The 23,057-nt window shown below is 40.1% G+C and overlaps 1 protein-coding gene across 4 annotated transcripts; it reads right to left on the minus strand.

Moving 5' to 3' along the window:
* Positions 1-610: 610 nt before the first annotated feature.
* Positions 611-21,668, minus strand: ppp2r5ca (protein phosphatase 2, regulatory subunit B', gamma a). Of its 4 annotated transcripts, XM_041060257.1 has the most exons (16): positions 21,558-21,668; positions 21,380-21,445; positions 20,026-20,176; positions 9,361-9,560; positions 6,847-6,957; positions 6,382-6,474; positions 6,131-6,261; positions 5,947-6,006; positions 5,624-5,732; positions 5,232-5,285; positions 4,823-4,993; positions 4,609-4,736; positions 4,007-4,108; positions 3,772-3,844; positions 2,994-3,110; positions 611-2,156 (listed from the first exon to the last, which is right to left on the minus strand). In XM_041060257.1, the coding sequence occupies exons 1-16, from the start codon at positions 21,582-21,584 to the stop codon at positions 2,022-2,024; spliced, it is 1,728 nt and encodes a 575-aa protein (XP_040916191.1). In that variant the 5' UTR covers positions 21,585-21,668; the 3' UTR covers positions 611-2,021. The 4 variants fall into 4 exon arrangements, with proteins under 4 accessions (XP_040916191.1, XP_040916188.1, XP_040916189.1 ...); XM_041060254.1 differs by lacking the exons at positions 20,026-20,176; positions 21,380-21,445; positions 21,558-21,668 and adding an exon at positions 15,641-15,818; XM_041060256.1 differs by lacking the exons at positions 20,026-20,176; positions 21,380-21,445; positions 21,558-21,668 and adding an exon at positions 15,641-15,818 and having other exon boundaries at positions 2,021-2,156; positions 2,994-3,075.
* Between the last annotated feature and the right edge of the window lie 1,389 nt (positions 21,669-23,057).

A 23,057-nucleotide genomic window follows, 5' to 3' on the forward strand; every position in this document is an offset into this window, starting at 1 on the left:
ATGGATAACTTGTTGTTTTCAGCACTAAAATAGACCTCTAACATCTCTGACGCAAACTCATAAAATCCATAAAACATCTCTCCCAGCAAGCAGGACTTTTTCATAAATGCAATGACCTCAACAACAGAAATCAGTTTGGTGAATGGCATTCCTCCAGGGTAAAAGGTACATGTTTAACATGGTAGTTTTAATTTACATCTTTTTGCATTCAAGCAAATACAGTATTAATACAGTTAACAAGCCAAGTCACAATGTCAGTTTATTTTCAGCATCTGGCATTTTTGTGGCCATTTGATACCAGTCTGTTTCAGCGTTGGGCATTCTGAATGGCCAGAAAAAAAGAAAAAAAATCCAAAACCTGACATCCACGCTACTAACCTCCAGAGACAAGACAAAGGAACACAACACGTCAAATATGAAGAAATCTAGCAGACCTCCTCAGTTTAAACAATGGTACTGACTGGAAGATACTTTTCAACCTTAGACAACTTCCCCACTGAGAAGTATACAATATCCATAACCCACAAACCAGATTACTGAATTGAGGAATGGTAGCAACACAAACATGCCACACCTTTAAATTTCAATTTAAAGGAAGTCTTTTTTTTTGGGTAGCTCTCATCAAGTAATTTCTGTATTAATCATTTGATGTCAGTATGTTAATAGCTACTGAAGTTACCAGCACATATGTCTGTTAATAAATTAACTCTTTTTAATTAATAATGAGGATTTTAAAAACTTTATAGCAGACAATACCAGCACACCTTCTTGCTCTTTAAAAAGAAACATAGTGAGCAGAGGTATCAACTTAGTATTGGCTGCAAAAACCATCAGTGAGTGGATTTTCTAGGTGTTAAGACACAAATGTGTGACAGTACAGATCTGTGCCTCCTTACCCATTCCAACACAGTAAAAAAATCATCTGATTATATTTCCTTTACAAAGATAATCATTCCTGTTCATTTTACAGTATTTATATATATATATATGTAACCCAACATTCACCCTGAACATCGCACAGCCGTGCTCTCAATTTTTCTACTCAGCATGTAGTCATTATGTGTAAGTTATAAACCCCAGTAATGCATACAGCTTTCATTCAGGTTCATCCTCACCTATGAAACTCAAACACAGTAAGTACCATTGTTTGAACTATCTAGGCATCACTATGGTCTGGTTTTCAAATATTGCCTGTGAACATAAGGAAGCAAGCATATAAAAGAGCGGCATATGGCACAAAACAATAAAATGGAAAGTGTCAGATGTCCACAGGACAACTTCCCCTTTCCTTGCCATCTTTCCTGGACATTGCAAGGCTAAGGACAGGCCTCAGTTTGGTCTTAAGTGTGCTAAACTAAAACAAAAATCTTTCAAACACCAGTGACCAGAAACAAAGGCAGGTGTCCCTGTTAAAGTCACAGATAAAAACATGAAACAAAACAAACAAACAAACACAACAGTCTTGGCACTGATAAGATGTCCGTTAGATTGAGCAAAAAATAAAGAAAACATACAACAGAGGACAGGAAAGTCTTGTCTTTCATTTGACCAACAGGTTCTGTTTTTGTTCCCTTTGACAGAAAAGAAAACCAAGCAGAGACCAAGAGACGATCCTTAGACAGTGAGTCAGTCAGTTCCTATGTAACCATGTCCAATTCTTTGTGAACACGTTGCAAGAAGGAATGAAGGAACCGGGTGAGAGGAACCGAAGGGAAAACAACGGGAGAACATACTGAATTTGGTGAGGGCTAAAAGACACACAAACACACTCCCGGTCCTCTTCAAATAAAGAAAAAAAAAACCTGAGAAAGCAGAAATCTGAGGGAGGTGGATACAGAGTTTCTGCACTGGGGCAGCAGGAATGAAGGAGAACTAAGGATTCTGGGTAAACTGAAGGTAATAAGAAGGATGAGAGCCCAGCATGGGTGACCAGTGTAATTCCGGCGCCTGGGCCAAAAGGATGTCCATGGCTGTCAAGGGTAGAAGGGGTGGTTGAGCCAAGAGCCGTTAGGTGGCGGGACCTAGAGTCCGTCGTGGGTGGTCAACATGTCTTCAGCTCTGCGGTGGGACTCCAAGGCTTTTGTGGTGTAGATATCCTGAGGCAACTCAGATTTACGTCGCACCATGGGCCGCTCTTTCCGCTGGTCATGCTGCAACTGTTAGACGGAGAAGGCAGACAAGGAAAGGCAACTTAGGCTTAATTCTAAAATTTCACGTCATCATCTTCTGTCAACATGTCAAATTGTCCCTGTTCTGATCTTATCTTTGTGATGGAGCACAACAGCAGCTGGAGCACAATTCAGTTACAAACACTGAAATCTAATTAGCAGAAGAAAACTAAGATTGACTGAGTTGAAGCATGGTGTACTGAGCAGAAATATTAAAACAACAACTTTAAATGAAATACACAACATCAGACATCCTGCACTACATTTATGGAGCCCCAAAGTGTCCAGTAATAAATAAATAAGACATTATGAGATGAAAAATAATATGAATAAATGTGTAAAAAAAAAAAAAAAGAAGTAATAACGTAATAACATTTCACAAAAATTAAGGTTTAAAAAAAATTATTAAATCAATTATTTCTATTAATTATAGGATCATTCATATATTGCATATGTTTCTGTAATTTATTAAATATTATTTATATCAAAATTACTTTTTTACATTTATGTAAATAATACCTAACACTTTGAGGCTCCTTACTACTTAGACATCATGCAAGGGGAAATAAACACACAAAACAGAAAGCTCTTGATTCCAGTGTTTAGTCCAGATTTGTTTGTTCCTGCATTTTTTTTCTGACAAGTAGATTCATAAACAAAAAAATAAAACAAAGACTATATTTTAAACAGAGTGTGAAATTATAATTACTGTGGTGCAAGTAGCTTCAGTTGGAAGACTTTGCAAGCTTTGAAAACAAATCTATCAGTATAGAGACCGATCGTAAGAGGAAAGATGAACGGAGACAGAGAGAAAGTCAGGTTTACCTGAGTCGCGCCCTCCTCAACTGTCTTTTTTAACCTCTGAACATCTTCTATCAAAGGAACATCCGTCTCCATTGCTACAGGACTATTGAGGTCAGAGGAATCAACATACATAGAGAACTATGTTGAAAAGAAAGGGAAACAAAAACAAAAAAAAACACAAAGGATGGAGAAAAGACTTTCAGTCGCATGCAAAGAATGAATCAAGAGGCTCTGAACAAATTAAAAAAAGCAACTCTGAGCTATCGCTGTTATCAGTGTAATGTGCTTTAGATGATGTGTAGGACTAGAAATGATTATAAACATTCTCATTACTGATTTATTTGGAATTAGTGCTGATGATGAAAAAGCCATTTGTGTGTCACATGATGTTACGAGATCATCAGTTGCTATATGAATTAATCAACCCCAAACTAAATGTTTTATGACACATTAATGTCACTGCACTGATCTTTTTGGGTTAAAAATGTAATTGTGTTGCTCATTTAAAGGAATAGTTCGACATTTTGCCAGCTACAGGCTAGCTGATTCCCTATGCTTCCGGTCTTTGTGCTAAGCTAAGCAAACCTGCTTTTGGCTGTAGCTTCCTATCAACTACTCACAAACAAACTAACAAACAAAGCCTAAACGGGATAGGATGGAAAGGGAACTACAATTCAGCATAACCAGCTAACAGGAAACACAAGACACTTATTTCAGATATATATAGTCCTACACATATTCACACACTTTGGTAGTAAGGGAAAACAGATGTGTTTGAAGGACTGCACATACTGCTCACCTGTGGATTTGACTTGGCGAGGTTCTCGATCTTGATCCAAGCCTCTTCGCGTTCTTTTGACTTCGCCTTCTCTCTGTTGAATAAAGCACCAAACCTCCTGTCATTCATCCACTCCACTGATAAATGTGAAATCTAACACAATCTAACACAATAACAACTGCAGTCTTAAGGCCATGTGTCAACTCAGACATCACGTTTTCAAAACATTAACCGAGTCGGGGAAGAGTTTGCCTACTTGTTTTTCTCAGCCCTGAACTGCTGTGTGCAATCATCAAAGAGCTTCTGATTCATCTCCATGAAAAGCTTCAGAGCGTTGTAGATGAGGCCATGAATGGTCCTGTGAACACACACACACAGAAGCAGTCGGTCAAGAGTCAAATCTTCACAAACACAGGCAACATTACTGTAAAGGCCAATTTCGCCCCTCAGCATTAAAGCTTAATTATAATCACAGACTGACAACAAAGTTAAGAAATTAGGATTGAACCTTAGCAAATAGCTGGAGCCTTTCAAAATTACTGCTGGTTGTGACATATATTTTGTTTTATTTTTAATGCAAAGCAGTTCGAGTTGAAATATTCAGCCACTGTTTAAGTCCTGCACCAAAATCAGCAAACTTCAGTCATGTATAAAAGGTTGATCTGCAATAATAAAAGGAATTAATGGTCATGTTAAGTAACTTTTTTAAGTTTATTATGAGAAATACATCTGAACAAGTGCTTAAATTACATGCATGTGAGTGCATGGGTGTAGTGTTGGGCTGCTGTGACTTGCACTGTGAAGTACATATAGATCGTTTAAGGAGATTGGTGGCGATGCTAAACTCAAGTATCTTACTTGTTCCAGTGGGTCTTTGAGTTGCGGTACAGAGCAGGGAACATAATCGGCAGAATCTTTGCTGCGTTGTCGCTGATCAGACTCATGATGTACTCGTTGTTCCAGTAGTACAGAGCTCTCTCTGCCACCTACAGGAAACAGTATACCTCACCTCAGTCACTCAAAAACTTATTCCCTGAGAAATTAAGTAATATTATAAATATCCATCAGTTACCTGAAAGTGCGGGCTAGACACACACTTGGCCAGCTGTCTGAACAAAGGCTCCTGCACCTTAACAAACTCAGAGGGCTCAATCACGTCCAGGATCTCCTCCAGCTCGTTGAGGAACATTACTTCCTTGGGGCTGTGAGTCTTTGGCCAGTACTTTAGTAGAGCCATTACCACCTGTTGGGATGGTAAAGAAAGATAATGGTAATGCAGATTAACCGTTCAAGTAGGATAAATTGAGAGTATCAGGAAAAAGAACTAGCCAAGAGATTTAATTCAGGAACTTTTAATCTTGCAAGACAAACGAAAAAAGGCCTAACACAAGCTCAAATCTGAACATCTAATGCAGAGTTTCAGCAAGAAGTATTAAGCTAAGAAATGAACGTTATTCTACCACGTTTTTAATTGGACATACCGGCTCAGTTAGAGTGCTGTCCTTTTCCAAAAACTGCACCACGCAGTAAGCCAGCTGCAAAACACAAACAAATACAAATCATTTAACTGTCAAAGCATCGAAATTTACGCACAAGCAAACTAAACGTAACATGGCAGGGAACTCAGGATGCCTGAGGCAGAGACTGGCTGGAACATGCAATACCAGTTTTTGACAAAACCTACCAAATGACCTGCTGTTCTCATGAAAAAGAGGAGGAGGAAAGCAGGTTTGGACAAGAATATTTAAATACATTTTCAAAAAAAATGTAACCTGTAAATAATGTATGAGCTGTATTTTGCTTTCCAAACAGCTTCACAGATTAGAAAAGAAAAAAAAACTAAATTAAGCTTCTCATGCTTGAACAGATTTACCTGTGGATGGTAGACACTGAGTGATTTGACTTTGTGCAGAGGCAATAAAACCTTCAACAGGAAAATTTTGTGCTCTTCTTTTAGTGGTAAGGCAAATCCATTGATTATGCTGTAAAATCAAAGGGAAAAAACAGTGAGGGATGATTAAATAGCTGTTAAGGAATTTACATTTAAGACAAAAAGCAAATGCAGTTTAATGGTTTGTTGATTTCATCAGTAGAAATGAAACAGAACCATTCAATGTTATATAAAAGTTGCATAAAAGCTGCAAAGACATTACAGCTGCGTTCAGCAAAGCTTGTAACTTTAGTTAAGAGTCATACCTTCCAAGTATTTCCAGTAGTTCAGCTATACCATTATGGTGCTCTGTCTCATAGATAAACCTGTGAGAACAAATGAGAACTGGTTTTAGAGGCAGAACATAGATTCCGTATTTGCCAACAAAACCATTTATCTTGGTATGTGTGATTAAAAAAAAACAAACAGCGGTGGGAGAACAGTGCTGACCTATAGAAAATGTTATTGATCTGCTTTCTGATGTACGCTCTCAGGCCCAGGAACTTTCCATAGATCCTGTGCAGGGTTGTTTTGAGGAAGTCTCTCTCTCTGGGATCCTCGCTGTCAAATAGTTCTAGGAGCTGCAATGAAAGATAAGTGAAATGTAACCATAATGAAAGCAGCCATGCTGTTTCTTGTAATTTAGTTTTTTTTTTCCTGTTACGCAGTCCGAGAGTTGACCAAAATATTCTTCTTCTTACCTGCATAACAAATTTCTGGTCGATGTATTTCTTCGCTATGTTAGGCTGAAAGTCGGGAGATTCTAAAAACCTAAGGAAAAACTCATAGACGAGCTGCAAGAGAGGCAAATGAGACAAAAACAAATGGAATGAATGCTGGGAAGGAAATCATGCAAAATGAGGCTAAAGTGCACAGAGGTAGTTTACAAACGCTCTAAAATCAGGGACGTGAGTTTCAGGCTGTTTTGTTTACCTCAGTTCTCAGTTCTTCCTTCAGTTCAGGGTGTGCATCAATATAGTGATTGACGGCTGTTAATTATTTTCTTTTTACATGTACATAAAAGGAAGCACACAGCAAACTACAAAATCCGCATGTCAGGCTTCAGCTGTACTCAGAGGCTTTCCTAAGATGATAATCATTTATAAACCACTAGTTGCTTTGCCAGAGGTTTATAAATGTTTTGTTTAAATGATTAAAATGTCAACCTGGAGGTGTGGCCACGCCGCCTCAAGTGTTGGCTCATCTTCCTCCGGATCAAACTCCGCTCCAGTAGGGTTGGACGATGGAGGCAGCGTTCGGAACATATTCACTGCAAACTGGAAGCAGAGACATAAAAATGATGCCTTGAGTGTTTATTCCCCTGGACAGCACACTATTCATATCAACTTCCTTTTGTTTTAATAACCCAGAGCCATAGTTCATGCTTGAACCATACCAAATACATCTAATTAAGTTTAAAAACAAATACGGCCTATGACTGCCCGGGTTAGGTTAGGATACGATAGGTTACCAAAAAAAAAAAAAAGACCAGAAATTCCTGTCAGAAGTTTCTGACTGAAATTATATTTACCGTCATGACAGATGGTTAAATCAATAGTGAAACCAATCGTGAAAGAGTGCTTCTTGAATTTGGTTTCACTCTACTTTGCCTGACCAACACACAGTTTTAAAACAATGCAGGCAAATAAAGTAAATGCAGCATCTCTGTTACCAAGATAGTCTAAAGAATACAGATTGGGTTTAATACCAGAGGCAGTCATATAGTAGATGCACTTACTGGTGGAAAGCTTGCTTAAAAGGTTGATAATAAATGCTGGCATCATATGAGGATTACTGTTAATTTATTCAGGTGCTGGCCTTTGTGTGAAATCATTAGGGACACACGTTAGTGTCACATTTCATGGTTTCGTTTTTCACTTTTCTGGCAATTCTTGACTCGTCAGTGCTCAAAAAGCCAGCAAGGAAACAAAAAGAAACCATAACAGTCTTTTATTTGACAAATTTGATGCCAGAGTCTAGAATAAATTTAACAAAATTTTAGTCATTATTCTGAATGTTTATGAACCATCCCATCTTAGGTATTCTAAAATACTGTTTCCTTTTAGGTTAATGTTAACTTTGCAACTGGCCTCCAAGGGTTTGGCCCACAATAATCCAAGTGTGTTGTGTTTCTGGTCTCTCACAGTGTCAACTGACTCCCCTGTGGGCTGCTGTTCCCTGCCAGGCAGATCATGGGACACTGCAGGTGGCCTACTAAAACACTGTGAGCCTTGTTTGAAAAGACAAGCTACAAGGTAGATAGATTGTCCAGGCTGTGCTGCACTTCAACCCAGAACAGGCTGTAGAGTTGACTGTACATTAACTCCACAATAGAAACTGTAAATGGAAATGTCATAACGATGATTACAGGTATAACAATTCTGCTGATAGGTCCAGTGATGAAAAGATAATCGCGGAGAGGGAAGAGAGTCTTTCTAAAACTTCAGTGCTTTATCATGTTTATAGTGACATTTCTGTATCTCTTCACACCAGAGATTGTGATTAAATACTAAGCAGGACATCAGTTATCGTGATAATCTTGTTTTGCTCAGATTCTCTTTTGGTGAAGTTTAGTTGCTGTAAATCAAAGTAAAAGCAAAAGCAATTCTACCATTAATTCCAAGCAAACCACTGTAGCTTCTGCTGAAAATGTAAAATGACTCACCCCTCGCTCCAGGGGAAAGTCCTCTGCTGGGAAGGACCCTCTTATAATGTAAAGGCTTTCATGTACAGAGTGTAGGTTGATTCAGTTGGCAATGCAGGTTAGAAAAAAAATTTACATTTCTATACATAAAAAAATATATATGTGTGTGTGTGTGTGTGTGTGTGTGTCAATGATCTCAGATCAGCACCTCACAAGAACAAAAATCTGGTGATAATCTGGTGATTATTTTCTTGAATCATCTATCCATTAGCTACAGTATACTGCTTATCCTTGAGGGTCACGGGGAAGCGGGGCTGGAGACAGTCCCAGCTGACACTGGGCGAGAGGCGGGGTACACCACAAGTTGCCCATCTATCACAGGGTCTACACACACAGACAAACAACCGTTCATGCTCACATTCACACCTGCGGGCGATTTAGAGGCACATCAATCAGTGTTTTGGTTGTAAAATTGGTAGGGCCAATTTTAATCTCCCAGAGCCCAAGGCAAAATCTTCACATCGCTTATTTTTTCTCCAACCTAAAGAAAATCCTCAAAATTCACAAATTTGAGAGGCTAGGACCAGCAAATCTTTGGCATTTTCACTTGGGGAAAAAAAAAAAAGATGGAAACAATCAGCAGTTTAGCAAAATAGTTGGCAACTAATCAGCTGATCAATTGAGTGACCTTTCATTCCAGCTCTGTTTTTATCTCTCTACTCTTTGGCTTCAAAGGTGCTTTAAAACCTCCCTCTAAAAAAATTATATGGATGCAACAGCATGTCCTTTTAAAAAGGCGATCGAAAGTTAATACTTCAAGAAAGCCAAGGCCCAGCCCAACGAAGAAAAAGCCCCATCAAAACCTTATCACAAACATGTACTGCTGCCACAAACCCACTGTTCATAAAATCAGCTCTTTCTCTTATTTACCCTCCAACCAGCTCTGTCCCGCAGCTACAGTCTACCCTTATTCTCAACCCAAGTTTCACCCTCATCTTCAGCTTTAACCGCAAACTTAACCCCCAGCTCTACTGACCATGTGCACCACCTCCGGGTAGATGGGCTCTGTGATGACATTCCTGTTGTGAGTGATGTACTCCACCATCTCGCTCAGCGCCGCCCGCTTCACTTCCTTCCATTTCAGGTCACTCAGCGGGTCAGACAGGAAGTCGAAAAGAACACAGCACTGTCGCAGCTTCTGGATGAAGAGCTTCTCCTGCTCCGCGGGGGCCACATCTAAAGAAAGATAGAGGGAAAAAAGTGAGGTGGGTGAAGGGAAAAAAGAGAGAGAAAGAAGAGTCCAGGGACAACCAAAAGAGAGTTGAAGGCGTAACAAGGCTACACAGTCGTGATGAAATAATGCCGTCGAGAATATTTGAGAATGGAGCCATTTTCAAAGAGTGAGGGGTCACAAGAGAAAGGAGGGGGCGGCTTAACTGTCACATATGAGAGTGAAAACAGCAATGTGATCGAAAAAGAAATAGGCAATAGCAAGAGAATTATGTAGCCTGGCAAATGAGTCATGAAGACTAAAGTGCACTGAGAGAAAGGCAGAGATGGTTAGAGCCCAGGGGGTTGAGGTGTGTGTGTGTGGGGGGGGGGTTAAGGACAGAGAAGAGGAGGAGAAAAAGCACAGCATGGTGAGGGAATGGATGAAGGATTTGGGAACTAGGTGAATGGTCACAGGCAAGCCATTTGACACACACACATATACACACACACATTGAGAAAAGATACTCAGACATAGCTAAGTCTGTCATTATATTTGTCCATCGTGGTTTGAGGACTTCCTTTTTTTTTCGCTTCATTTCCACTCGAGCACACTCAAGAGCACAGGATTGTAAACAAACAATCGCTACCAATCAACACTTCGCACACGACAACATGATGAGAAAACAACCATTACTAAATTCCTACCTGCTCATGTGGTACAGTAATAATACACAGCGACACCATCATTATGTAGTTACGCGACACAGCTTTGATGTAGCTTGTTCCTCTTTCTCTCTTGTGATATTTGGTGTTCTCTCTACCTCAGTTACTTGCTATTATGGCTCAGTTAATTTAATTTAGGATCTGGACAAACACACAACTCTTTTACCTCATTTGAGTAGCTTTATATGATACTGCAAACTGTTTAAAACAGTAGTCTGATGTGTTGGAGGGAGGTAAGCCAGTGCCACCTTTGGTAAAGCAGTTCTTTCTGCACAGAGGTTTGTGGATATCTATGGCGAGATGCAAATAAAGCTTTATCACCCATAGTTAGAACTGCATTTCACAATAACCCCCAGCTTCCCTTTATAGATTAGATAGTCCTCAATAAAATAACAGACGTGTTTTAAAAGATTATTATCTCAAATGCCATACGGTCTACTGCAACAAAACTTTTGATAACCTTCTGGGTATAGAGGGGGTCCCTTCCCTTACTGACTTATGCAAATTTGATTCTGTGTAACCCCAGCTGGAGCTGTAATGAAATAGGCAAATTAATAATGTCACAGTATTCCTTCACTGAATTCAGGTGTGGGTTAATTTAACTGACAGAAGCAGCTGCCTTCGACACAGATAAGAGGTCTGTCAGATCAAGATGCTCTCATTTGGTTGCCAGTGATTTACAGTGAAAGAACAGAAGAGATCTAAATGTGTAGCTATTCTCATGTTTATGCTTTCATTGATGTCCCCTCCTGGTAGGGTATGTTCTGCATTTGAGGATGAGGGTAGACAGACAGTACCCCATGTATGGTATTAAACCTCAACAAATCATTCCCCTGCAGTGTAGACTGTTTCCTATACCCCATAATTACTGATCAGTAAAGGGTGGCACTGAGGCTCGGAAGCTGTCTGCACATGACGAGGATGCTGACGCCATGGATGAGCTGAATTAGATCAGATATATACAGACTGGTGACAAATTAAAAGGAAAAACCTCAATAAAAGAGTGAAGACAAATGCAGATGCTTCCACACAGGTGCACTATGTGGTACAATTAAGCAATTAGCATACAATCGTGCTCTGTGGAATGTGTAAAAGTGCTGAGCAGCCCCGGTTGATTCTGATTTTCTATGAAGGTGGCAAGAGGAAAAGACCTAAGAGACTTTGAAAGAGGGTTCATCGTTGAGGCACGGATGGCAGGAGCTTCACAAAGACTGATCAACTCGCTCGTGTTTCAATAGGAACAGTGACTAAAGTGACATCCACATTTTGATCTATGGGAAAGACATCAGTAAATAGAATCATATGTTGTGGTCAGCAGTGCACATTGGATGACTGTGATATTCATGCCTTAGTGTGATACGTTCTCAGGTGACTGAGAATGTCAATGCAGGACGTGATCAGACCGTGCCACCGAGAACAGTCAACAATTACATAGAGACATACTATAGCAGTGCTGCAGTGCATAAGCCCCTCATTACAAAGATGAATACACATTTAAGTTCAGTGAGTTCAGTGGTGTTAAAACCTTAGACACTGGTCTACAGACACGTGGAAAAAAATTATATGCTCATATGAGTCATTTTTCACCCTATTCTCCACACCAAGAGAACTGTACAGGCCTGACTGCTTGACCCTGGCAGTGAGGGGATCTGGTGGCTCTGTTATGCTGTGGGGGACACTTTGCTGGCATGGCTTGGCTCCATTTGTCTCCCTAGAGTGAAGGGTCACTGCAAATCAATCGTATGATGAAACATTTATGTCCTGATGGGACTGATCTCTGGCAGGATAACAATCCTGCTCTCCACTAGCATAATCGCTACACCAAATGAGGGAATATCTTTTGAAAGAACGTTGTTCCATCCCTCAAGTAGAGTCCAGAGACTTGGAAAATCAATGCTAAGGCACACTTAAGTTCTGTGCCTGTGCCACCACATGTTCTGGTGGCACAGCACCTTACTAAGACACTTTATGTCGGTTTGTCCTTTAATCTGTCACCCGTCTGTACATGCTATATACATCAAAAGGGAAAAAGCAAATAGATGAATCCCATTTGTCTTCCGTGACTGTACTGTAACCTGTGGGGAAAATGCTTCCAATTACTGAGATAAGCAAATTAGGTTGGGAGACAAATTATGACTTATGAATTTGGCACAGGGTTCAAATGAAGAGAAGGGATGAAAAATAAGGGCAACCAGAGCTGTGCAAACATGCTATATGGATGCAGAAATGTATAAAACCATATTATTCTTATATAACGTAATTACTTTTGTGTTATGTTGCTTCCTTCCATCTTGTTTAAATTAGACTGAAAGTACTGGGCAAATGAACAGAACGGCATAAAATTTTCTGCCAATTCAGTCGTGCAGGTGTGCAGTAAGAAGGAAAGCACTGCAGGAAAAACTTGGTACACACACTTGGAAGGAAATAATAGGCAGCTAAACCTATTTTCTCATGACCTAATTTCAGTGAACATACTCAAAGAGTGACAAAGGCCATAGCACAGTGTAGAAGAGGATACACACACACACAGGTGCTTGACATTCTTGCAAACACGCAGATTCTAGGTAAGAAGAGAGATATCCTATTCAGACATAATGGAGACTTGGCTTGGACACACAAATACACACACACACACCACACTTCTGCAGTGTTAGTTTCAAGTCGGCCAATTTATCTTGATGACAGAGAGAGGTTGGGAATTCCAGAGGAGAGAGGGTAAGTGTGTGAGCTGCCATTATTGGCCATTTCCATAAAGATCCGACGGCCAATGGGGCTGTCACTGTCACAACAGGAAAACACTATGAGTGCCAGTACTCCTGATTAAAAACACATAAGAGAGAGAGGTTCATCCAAGGCATTTATCGATATTATTATGCGGTCAAAATCAGCCTAGGATTGTTTTCCAAAGGACATAGCACATTTCAGAACGGTCACAGTATGAGAGATTAAACCAGTGTTCATTTATTTGTTTGTTGTCTTTTAGTGCACCATCCCTCTGGTTATGTGCTCTGTGTTGTAACATATTTTGTAATTTGTACTGGTTGCACTGGGACTTGAGGCTGGACTGGAATGTGTTGCCATGCCTTGCACCCCTGACTGTGTCAGACTTGCATTGCTCCTATTACATAAGTCTGTCTGCCTGTGTTATAAAGTTTCTGTACACTCCTAAAATACCCAGTGGCTTGTTGTGTAACAGATAAAGGCCCAGTGTTGTGATCCCAAAATTGATGTTAAGCACAATGTGACTTCTATTAATGTAACTAACAGAAGCCTTAGGAGAACAAGCATGCGCATACACAGACACACAAGTATCATGTCTTATAGAGAACAGAGAAAGATTTATCAATGCCGCCCTGTTCAAAACAAAGATAATAAATAACTGGAGTCACATTGGAACAACAAAGTCTACTTTTCTTTAAATAGGTCAAATGAACAGCTGCTGGTCTGTAGCCAGAACTGGTTTGGCAGTCTGTTATTGACAGCATGTTATGATCAATGTAAACACTGACTGATTGCAATTATACTACTGTAGACATGTTGAGGGACAGTGTGTTACAGTTTTGGAGGCAGATAAGCAACTAGTTTGGCAACATTCATTCATTAAAACTTGTGGCTGCATTGCAAGCAACACCTGAGAATGCATTCAGCAAATGTGCAGTCGAGTACACTTACCAGGTTATGGCACCATTTGTTGTTTGGAAATAGTTAAAGGTGGGCATCACTGCCAGATTTGAAACACACTCATAGCTGCAATTTGGAGGCTTCCTTTTGACCAATAATGGTGAGACATGCTTTGCTGTGCTTGTTATTAAAATGATGTCCCCCATCGCAAAGAAGCTGACTAAGAATTCCTGATAGCATGAAGGTGGCTCTAAATACAGGCATGAATGCATCCATCACATACTGAGGAAATGTTGGGATGTGGTGCCTCATTCACAGGCAGTTCATGTGTCAAAATAGGCAGTGTAAATGCAAATCCATTCCTAGCACTCCTAACACTGAAAGGCCACCTAGTAATTTTTTGTAATGTGTTCTGAAAAAAAATATCCCAAACACACTTAATTTGTCTGAACTAAACAAACATGGATGACGGTTTTTCAAGTCTATACCTCGGGTGTGACACCACTATCCTGCAAACACCCATGTGCAAATTTTTGGTTTAGTAGTAGTATTTTCAGTTTCCCCATCTACAAAAGCAAATGCAAGAAGTGAAGTGAAACTCGCTCTTAAGTGGTCACTCAAACATTAAATTAAGACACATTCATGTGTCACATTCATGAATGTAGAGTCAATCTGGAAAGATCTGCATTAGGGGACATTTGGTCTTAACAGGGTTATGATGACAAAGACACACAATGAGAGACAGAGAGAGAAGCAGAGAGTCTGATTGTTCCCCAGCACTGAGTTGTCATTCATGGCAGTCGCCTCTGTGGTTTAATAGAGTGTAATCAATAATTGCCCGAGGCTTCATCTAACGCTGGGCTGCACCCGAGTACAGTGGTAACAGGCTGGGCCTTTCAAACATGACTGAGTGCATTGTACACATATTAAGAGGCCGAGCCCCGTGCTGTAATCCTAAAACATTACTGCTCTGCTGTGACAAAGATGGCTGGGTCATACACACAGCAGTGCTTTGTTGACAAAGATCTGCACTGAAGATTCACTTTCAGATTTAATTTCTTGTGTCTCGTTTAAAGAAAGAAAAAAAAAAAAACGTCTCAAAGGTGCCTAAACATGTCCCACACAGAAGGGCACCAAGGGAAAAGGGTGGGGAGATGGAGAGGGGGGCTGCTGCCTGCTGCAGAGCAGTGGCTGTCTACAGCCTACACACTATGACCAATTTGTGCCCAGATGAACTGGAGTGTGACAAAAATGCTGGGCCGGGTAGAGCAGCTGAGAGGGAGGTGAAGAGAACAGACTATCTGATTCCTCTTAAGCTTTTCTTTAAGGGCTGAGATTAATAACAGCACACACAACTAAACAAAACTCACAATTACAATCAAACACATGAAAAACTAAGAAGACCCTTCCCTTGGCTATGACCTCACTTCCTTTGACATCACTAGCTTGGCGGGGGGATGGGCAGAGAGAGCAGCTAGCTAGTAAAACCAGATTTTTATGTAGCTCCCGTGTCTCACAGCTATGCACACAAGCCTTCCAAACAACAGCTCCCCAGTTCATTTTCAAACACAACACAGCTGTTTTCCAAAACACAGATCCAAACATCCTATCTCAAACGTCTGAATGCTGACTAACCAAGCCATAACCAGTGGAAGGGAACAGGAGCACAGCAACACACAGCTCTCTCGCTCTCTCTCTCTCTCTCTCTCTCTCCTTAATTCCCTTGGACAATACAGGAAGAATAATTTGTCTTTACGTACCTCTGAAGTGCATAAGAGCCACCGGCTGAAAAGGCCCATTGGAATTAGGTGCATCCACAACCATCCTGTCTCCAGATTTATTGCATGTCAACATCTAAACCTCAACCAGGAAGGCGATCCACTCAGGGCGAGAGGCCAGCCTCCATTTTAGCACAAAAGCAGATCAGAAAATGAAGCTCTCTGCTGCTGGAGGGAACTGGCTAGTTAGTGATGTAAGCAGTGAGGGAACCAGCTGATTGGCTGAGCTCAGGCTGTTCTGGAGCAATGAGGGCAAAGGGTGCTGGCAGAGAGGTAGGGTGATTGGCTGAGAGGATGCAAAAGGGGCGGGACATTCATTGGAATTTTTTGGTCCGGCTCCTCCTCCTCCTCACTCACTGGTCTCTGGTGACGCTCTGCAAGGCAGACCCTGCTACAGATCTTAGATTAGATTGACTTAAGTCTTTTCCACAGTTTAGCCATTAGCAGGGTTTTCAGCATAATCTGACTTAGGATAGGCATTTGGAAATAACTTACTCAGAGTGGGCTTAGAGAGAGAGAGAGGCCCTGGCTGAATCTTCAAAGTCTTTCATTGTTTCCTCCTGTCATCTCTGATTGGTTTTTTTTATCAAAGGAATGAGAGAGAGGGTCAGAAATCCTTGGATTCAATGATGAACAGAAGGAGACCAGAAGAAACCACATGAGGGGGCTGGAGACAGGACTATTGGGGACTATTGGGTGCTCTCCAGCAAGAAAAGCCAAAGAAATGCAGTGAAAAATGTGGTGCGATTATTCTCTACACCAGATGAAAGACCATGTCAATCGATAGTGTAGTGTAATGCTGAATATAAACAATAACTTGAAATCAAATATATGATTAGATCGAGTCCTGTAAAGCAGTTTAAAAAGACATATAATACATGCTTTGTTTCCCTCAATAAGAACAAAATGAAACTATGATCAACCATCTTCGCAGGCTCCACGTAATGTATTTAGTGAGAGGATTTTATGAGTCACACACTATTCGGGGCAAAGGCAGAATTTACTGCATTATGTTACTCTGAGTGACGTACATGTGCTTAGCAAAATTAGCTGTAAACAGGAAATGAAAGCGAGAGGATAGAATATTAAACGCATGGGCACACAACACAGGAAACTGCTGCAGCTCCACATAGCATTCACAGCCTGTCTCAGAGTTTATCTAGTGACTCCACCTCTTTGTTTTTAAAATAAATAAATAAATAAAAAAATTAAACATATTACACTTTAAATTAAATAGGTTATGTATATTTAAAGTTTTAGTGAGTATTCATTTAGGATATCATGACCCTGACATGAATCCAACACTCCAAGGAGACAAATGAATAATCTGCATTTCATCTTTACATAATGAAGTAGCTTTCCTTCGTTTCATGTGATTTATCACAGGACACACTGAGTGAAACCACATTCATGCCACAAGGTCGACCAGAGTTTTCATCACAATGAGACTCACTACACCATTTTCACAGCCCTTTCACAGTCTTTTAATAACAAAGGGACTCCGCTGTTTTCCAGCAATGGACACATTCAGACAATTAATTATAACCAAAGACCGAAGAGGCTGTGATGTACAGTATGTCACAGTAGTCCTGCATCTGAAGGTATCAGTAAACACCACACCCTGGTAAAATTTTGAGATCTAAATGAATGCCTTGATTAAATTAAACAAATCTCCTGGTGCACAACATAGCAACATTTTTAGGATATATAAAAATATGTCTGAATTATTCTGACAGGTAAAATTTCTTCTTGGTGGGTAATTTCTGCATCTGCAGGTCTAGTAGTAAGATTATTTTGGACTTAAGGTTAGTTTTGTACACTCTTTTTTTCTCTTTCCTTTAGTGTAGAGAGGGGAGGAAGGCCAAGTGTATAACTAAGCAGTTCTCACTCTCTGCCATTACATTCCACAGCCATGACAACAGACACAGGTATTTGCAGAAAACTGCCACTTACTAGCAGGACAGGCTGAGTAAGAAAAACTTTATTCTGCCTGGCTATATATATATTTTTTTATATTTTTATATATATTAAAAATATATATAGCCCTAATACAGTGGTATAGTAGCTGACTGAGAAAGTCAAAGGCACTGCACCACTTCCATTTTCAACCAGAAGATGGCAGCACAGGCACTGACGTCTTTAAGAGACTTCTGTAACACAAGCTCATTGCTAAATGTTTCACTAACATTTGGAACAACATACTGTGTACTCTTCTTCTGCAGAAATGCAGCGTGGCCCCACTGTTAAAGTTTGGTCCACACCAGCAAGTGACCGATGAGATTCTGTGATCACTTTATTAAAGACAAAAAAGTCATTTAGTGAGCTAAATTTGCTCCCTGATGAAAAATATTTATGACTTTTCATCTGATACTGTCACACAGGGCCATGTTTCCCCTCCCTCTCTCTCTCTCATACACACAAACACACACGGATAGAACAAAAAAATAACTTGAAAGCCTGTGGCACTGAATGGCCCTTCTGAGACACTGCACAGAAATGCATTCCCTTGCAGCTACAAACAAAATCCATTTACAAATATTGCCCTAACATCTCTTGTATTCTGTCTGTACATTGACTCTGGTCTTCAAGTTTTAGTCATTAAGATATGATATTTTATCATATTTTTAGTAGTTTTCTATGTAGTTGTATTTTGATGAACTGCAGTTGTACTATAACCTGTTTAAAAAAAAAGAATCATACAAAATAAAAGATTTCTCTAGTCCAGGCACTGCGATGCAAAAAGTTCCCATTAAAGATCTTTCCGGTGAACGATTATTTTTGTCATTGATCAGTCTGCCAATTACTTTTTTCCAGTAATCAATTAATTGTTTGGTCTATAAAGTGTCAGAAAATAATGAAAAATGCCCATTAAAGGAGAGGTAGAAATTATATAATATTTGGCATTTTTGCTTGACAGATTATTTTTAACAATTATTCACAATAATCAAAATAGTTGCTGGTTAAATCTCTGTGCATCTGCAAACTGATTAATCACTAATCTTTCAGGGTTAGCTCAAATATGTCAGACGTATGGGGGATAAGTCTGGAGTATTAGTGTCTGCTTTTCCAAGTAAAAAAATAAATTAGAAAGGAATTCAGAGACTTAACTGCAACACTCTACATAAAACTACATATCATCCATTGTAAGCGGGTGACTGAGCAAGTAGTTATCTTGACTGCATCTGACCTCTGAAGTCTAAAATCACAGAGCAGTCCATGAACTGTCAGGAGTGTAATTTGTAATTTGTGCACATTTCTCCAGGTCACTACCATCGACTGAAGGGTCAGGGAGATGATTTTCTTATCCCTCTACGCTCTCTTCCCGCTCATGTTCTTCTCAAAACACACAAAAATAAAGCGTTTTTAAATGTTAAAATAAAAATTGTGACACATTGTGGCCATATCCCCATCAAACTTGCAGATCCTCTGGGCTGTCCACCGCTATTGTTTGTCCGCAGTGTCACCCAGCTCATCCAGGTATGAGAACAAAGCATAGCTGGGTATAGTTTACAGGAAACCACTTAGGCCAGATCCTGTCTGTAATGCTGTGTGTAAACAAAGAAGCCATGAAAGATTGATGCAAACCTCAACCTCACTGTCTTGCCTTTGAATCGGCATCAATGTGATATGTACTAATAGATTAAATCAATACAGTAAATTAAAACACTGACAGTGGCGCCAACTTGCCTCGCTATGATAATTTGGTTAATTCGCTGATTGGCGATCATTAAAGTAACTTTAACACAAGTCCAAATCTCCCATCACAGCTTTTCAAACTGCTAGGTCAGGATGTATTATTTAACATTAATGACATAGTCACAAGTGCAATACAGGTTGAAGTGTTTTACAGGACTCTGCGATGCCTCCTGCTCCAAATCAGGGTTTACAGTTGATTTGGGCTTATGTTTTGAGTTATTATTGGATGGCCCAGATTCTGCTGTCTTCTGGTTTCCTATCCATGCAGTGTGAGTCAGAGTTGTCTTACATGAGGGAGCCCTCCGGGGGTAATATCTGTTTCTCCCAGGTACGGCTGGAGATGCAGCTGATTGCACATCATTTGCATTACAGATAAAGCAGTTGGGCAGTCTGCTTAGCTATAAATTATGTAGTGAGCAAAGACCTCAAGGTTAAAAAGGCGGTTATGAGGATCCACCAAGGCTATGAATTGTTAATATGATTCCCTTCATCCATATAGGCCAAACATGCAATCGTAAAGGTTATCTTGCATTTTCCAAGAGGAGAGTAAAAGCATATCTATGTATATGTGTTATTACAGAGGAGGAAAATAGAGGAGCAGCATTTGAAGAAAGCATGGAGAAAAGAGTGATAGCTCCTTATACAGATACTGGATACAGAAGGAGGCGTACCTGCTAGTGCAGGTAGTTTCTGTAGTTCTCTGTTAGCACTGAGAGGGAAAGAGGAAGTGCTGAGCCTCTTCTCCCTCTTCATGGCCGAGTGCGACCCTGGCTGTTTTACCCTCATCAGCTGAGTTGCGGGTGGCACTTTCTTATTGGAGCCCTGCAGAAAAGAGTTGCATAGGGCTGCTGTTACTGGAGCAGGGAACGGCAAGGTAGTTCCTACTGCAAAGGAAATGACACAGGAATCATTTTACTCAAGTATCACTGTTTTGAGACGATAGGAGAAGGGAGGAGAGGGGGTGAGGGTGTTGTGGTTAAGGGTCAAGTTCCTTTCCGAATCAGATCAGGTGATTCTCAGTGAGGCAACCTGATCAAAGCCGGTGGTGTACTGTACTGCATCTGTTGACGGAGTTTGTGATGGGCCTCAGTGGACAGAATAATTGAGCACAGATGGAGCTGATAAAAGCGGTCAATGGGAACAAACAGCAGGTCCAGCAGTCAATCAATCAGGTCTCTTCCAATCTCAATGTGCTACACTCAGCATCAATGATGTACGTCAGAAATGATAAGGACAAAAATAGCTGCTACAAAGCCTAGTACTATGCTCAGAGGCCAAACGAGGCACGATGGGGTGAGCGGGGGATCGAATGCAAGTATTTTCAGAGAAAATAAAGTCATAAGATCATGCTGTGATGTCACATGAGAAACTTTGCCTGCATTTCATGAGAACAAAAGGTCATTAAACCTAAAAACAAATGGATGATTTGTGAGTTACTGGGGAACTTGTTAACAATTGGTTATAGAGATCATGCGTAAAAGCGGTTGTTAAAATTGAGAAGTAGTTCAAACCTATGTAATACCCTTGCATGTACAAGTTATATAATTTAATGTGTGTGTGTGTTTGAGCTACAATCAGTCATTTTTTAACATCACAGTGAAGAGTTTGACCCCAAAGGCAAAAAAAGACATTTCCAGTAAACTTCTAGTAGTCAGGCTATTAACGCTGTTTGCTCTTCATGACACCAATTAACACCAAAAATAAAAACCAAACAAGACAAAATAAACCAATTTACTAAAATGCACGATGGTAAAAAAAAAAAAAAAAAAAGAGCCTGTGCCCCAATGAACATCTCTATATCATCCCTATAATAACAAATACTAGTTAATACTTGAAAAAAGTTAACTTTTTGTTTTTAACTTAACTTGTTCCTGACTTGATATTGCTTCGGGGTATGTGTTGTGGTGTCCCATGGTATATACAATAATCATACAATCATAGCAACATTACTGCATTCATATGACATTTTTATAAATTAGCCAATGCAAGTCCTCTGTGGACAGTGAAAACTTCCAAACCACTTACTTCTTGGTCATCTGGAGGTCCATTTTTACCTCCAGATTTTTTAGATCTTCCGGATTTGGATGATTCCTAAAACAATGAGAAATCAATAAGTTAATGATAAAATAAGAGTTACTAAAGCCCACGATAACATTTATTAAATACCACTTTAATGGTTACACTAACAAAAGCTGAGCTTTACCTTCTCTTTTTTGCTCTTGTGAGGCATACTGAGACGGGAACCCCAGTGTCAGCAGGTCGCGGTGAGGCTGTGGTCACACACTGACAGTAGATGGCTGGTTAACACGCCTGACTGTACACACTGATGTGGCTTTCACGACTGACCATCCAAACACCATGTGACTGTGCCACAGCGAGGTATCATCCTATTTCCGCGGTGGCCTCACACCACAAATCCGAAAAGATACTGTTCATAATTAAAGAAAATACCGAGTATGTTCGCTGTCAGCGTCCAACTTACTGCTGCCGTCGCCGCACTTTCTGGTACTCGTTGTATCCTGCAGCCCGAGCGAGAGACGTGTGTCCTGTGCCGGTTGTAATATTTGGTTACTGCCGCAGGAGGGCAGTGTTGTACCTGGAAAAGAGGAGGTAGAGTTGTAGCGGTAAAGGAGACGGGTTGAATCCATAGTTTGGCCCTGGTTCAGGGCCTTACTGTGTCAACAGGTTCCTCAGAGGTCTCAGAGCTTCCACTGTCTTAAGTTGTAATTCAACAGTTTCTAAACTATACACCAGCTTAGATTTTACATGAGGTGTACTGACTTACATCCTCCTTTTCACACTTGCCTTTACACTTGTCTGTTAAGTATTTCTGACATTCATGTTAGTCGATATATGTACAGGGCCGGATAAATCTCACTGGGCAAAAGTTTATTGTTGACAGATAGCTTAAAAAGGGTAAAATGCAAGACTAAAGATGAAATAAAACCTTCAAATCCATATTTAATTTAGTTAAATGTGATCCCGTTTATTTTTCCCCTTTAGCTGAGCCATCTTCAGCTATTGCCTGGAGAACACAACAATGAGATGTGATTGTCTTTTTCAGGTTTTTCTTGGGTGCTCCTCTTCCCATGAATAGTTGTTGTAATATGTATGTATGTCCATATGGTGGCAGTATTGTATTCTTTTGAGTTTTGTGTAACATTTATTTTTACTGTTCTTCATTTTCCTTTAAGGAACAAGTACACAAGGAAATCAATGAATCTTCCATTAGCGAAAAACTCTTCCTTTTGAGTGTTTGTGTTCAGGAGCTTGTAGAAAACTGTCAGATTAGATTACCACACAATGATAATGTAATTTAAACAAAACCAGAAACCCTCAAAGATCCTTTATGAGATTATGCTTCTTTTCAAATTTCTTCAACTCCACCTCTAGGTTGAAAAATCGATGAAGTTCCTACTTAAAAAAAAGTTTAGACTACTGCATGCCTGTCCTTGTGGAACAGGATACTTGTTTTCATATTTTGTCCTGACTGATTGGAGAAGACAGCATAGACTGACATGAGCAATGAATGCATGTGTGGGCTACAAACGGAGTAGGATTGTTTTCTATTCTAGCTGTCGATGCAGCACACCGGTGTGTATTGATTAGGTTGTGAGAGCGTTCTGTTCTCTGAATCACTGTGTTTCCATCTCTGCCTCTGTCCACGGTCATAGCCTCATCATCAACACGGTGTTATTACTGC

Source organism: Toxotes jaculatrix, chromosome 17 (assembly GCF_017976425.1).
Source record: "Toxotes jaculatrix isolate fToxJac2 chromosome 17, fToxJac2.pri, whole genome shotgun sequence".
Taxonomy (NCBI): domain Eukaryota; kingdom Metazoa; phylum Chordata; class Actinopteri; family Toxotidae; genus Toxotes; species Toxotes jaculatrix.

What these genes read in the sequence shown, in the direction of transcription:
- ppp2r5ca (XM_041060257.1), bottom strand. Translation starts at nt 21,584, where the DNA reads ATGCCTCACAAGAGCAAAAAAGAGAAG. An exon ending in GAAACTACCTGCACTAGCAG is followed by an intron (nt 9,561 to 20,025) that starts GTACGCCTCCTT and finishes ATCTTTCTTTAG; the next exon opens with ATGTGGCCCCCGCGGAGCAG. An exon ending in TTCAGGGCTGAGAAAAACAA is followed by an intron (nt 3,845 to 4,006) that starts GTAGGCAAACTC and finishes TTTATTCAACAG; the next exon opens with AGAGAAGGCGAAGTCAAAAG.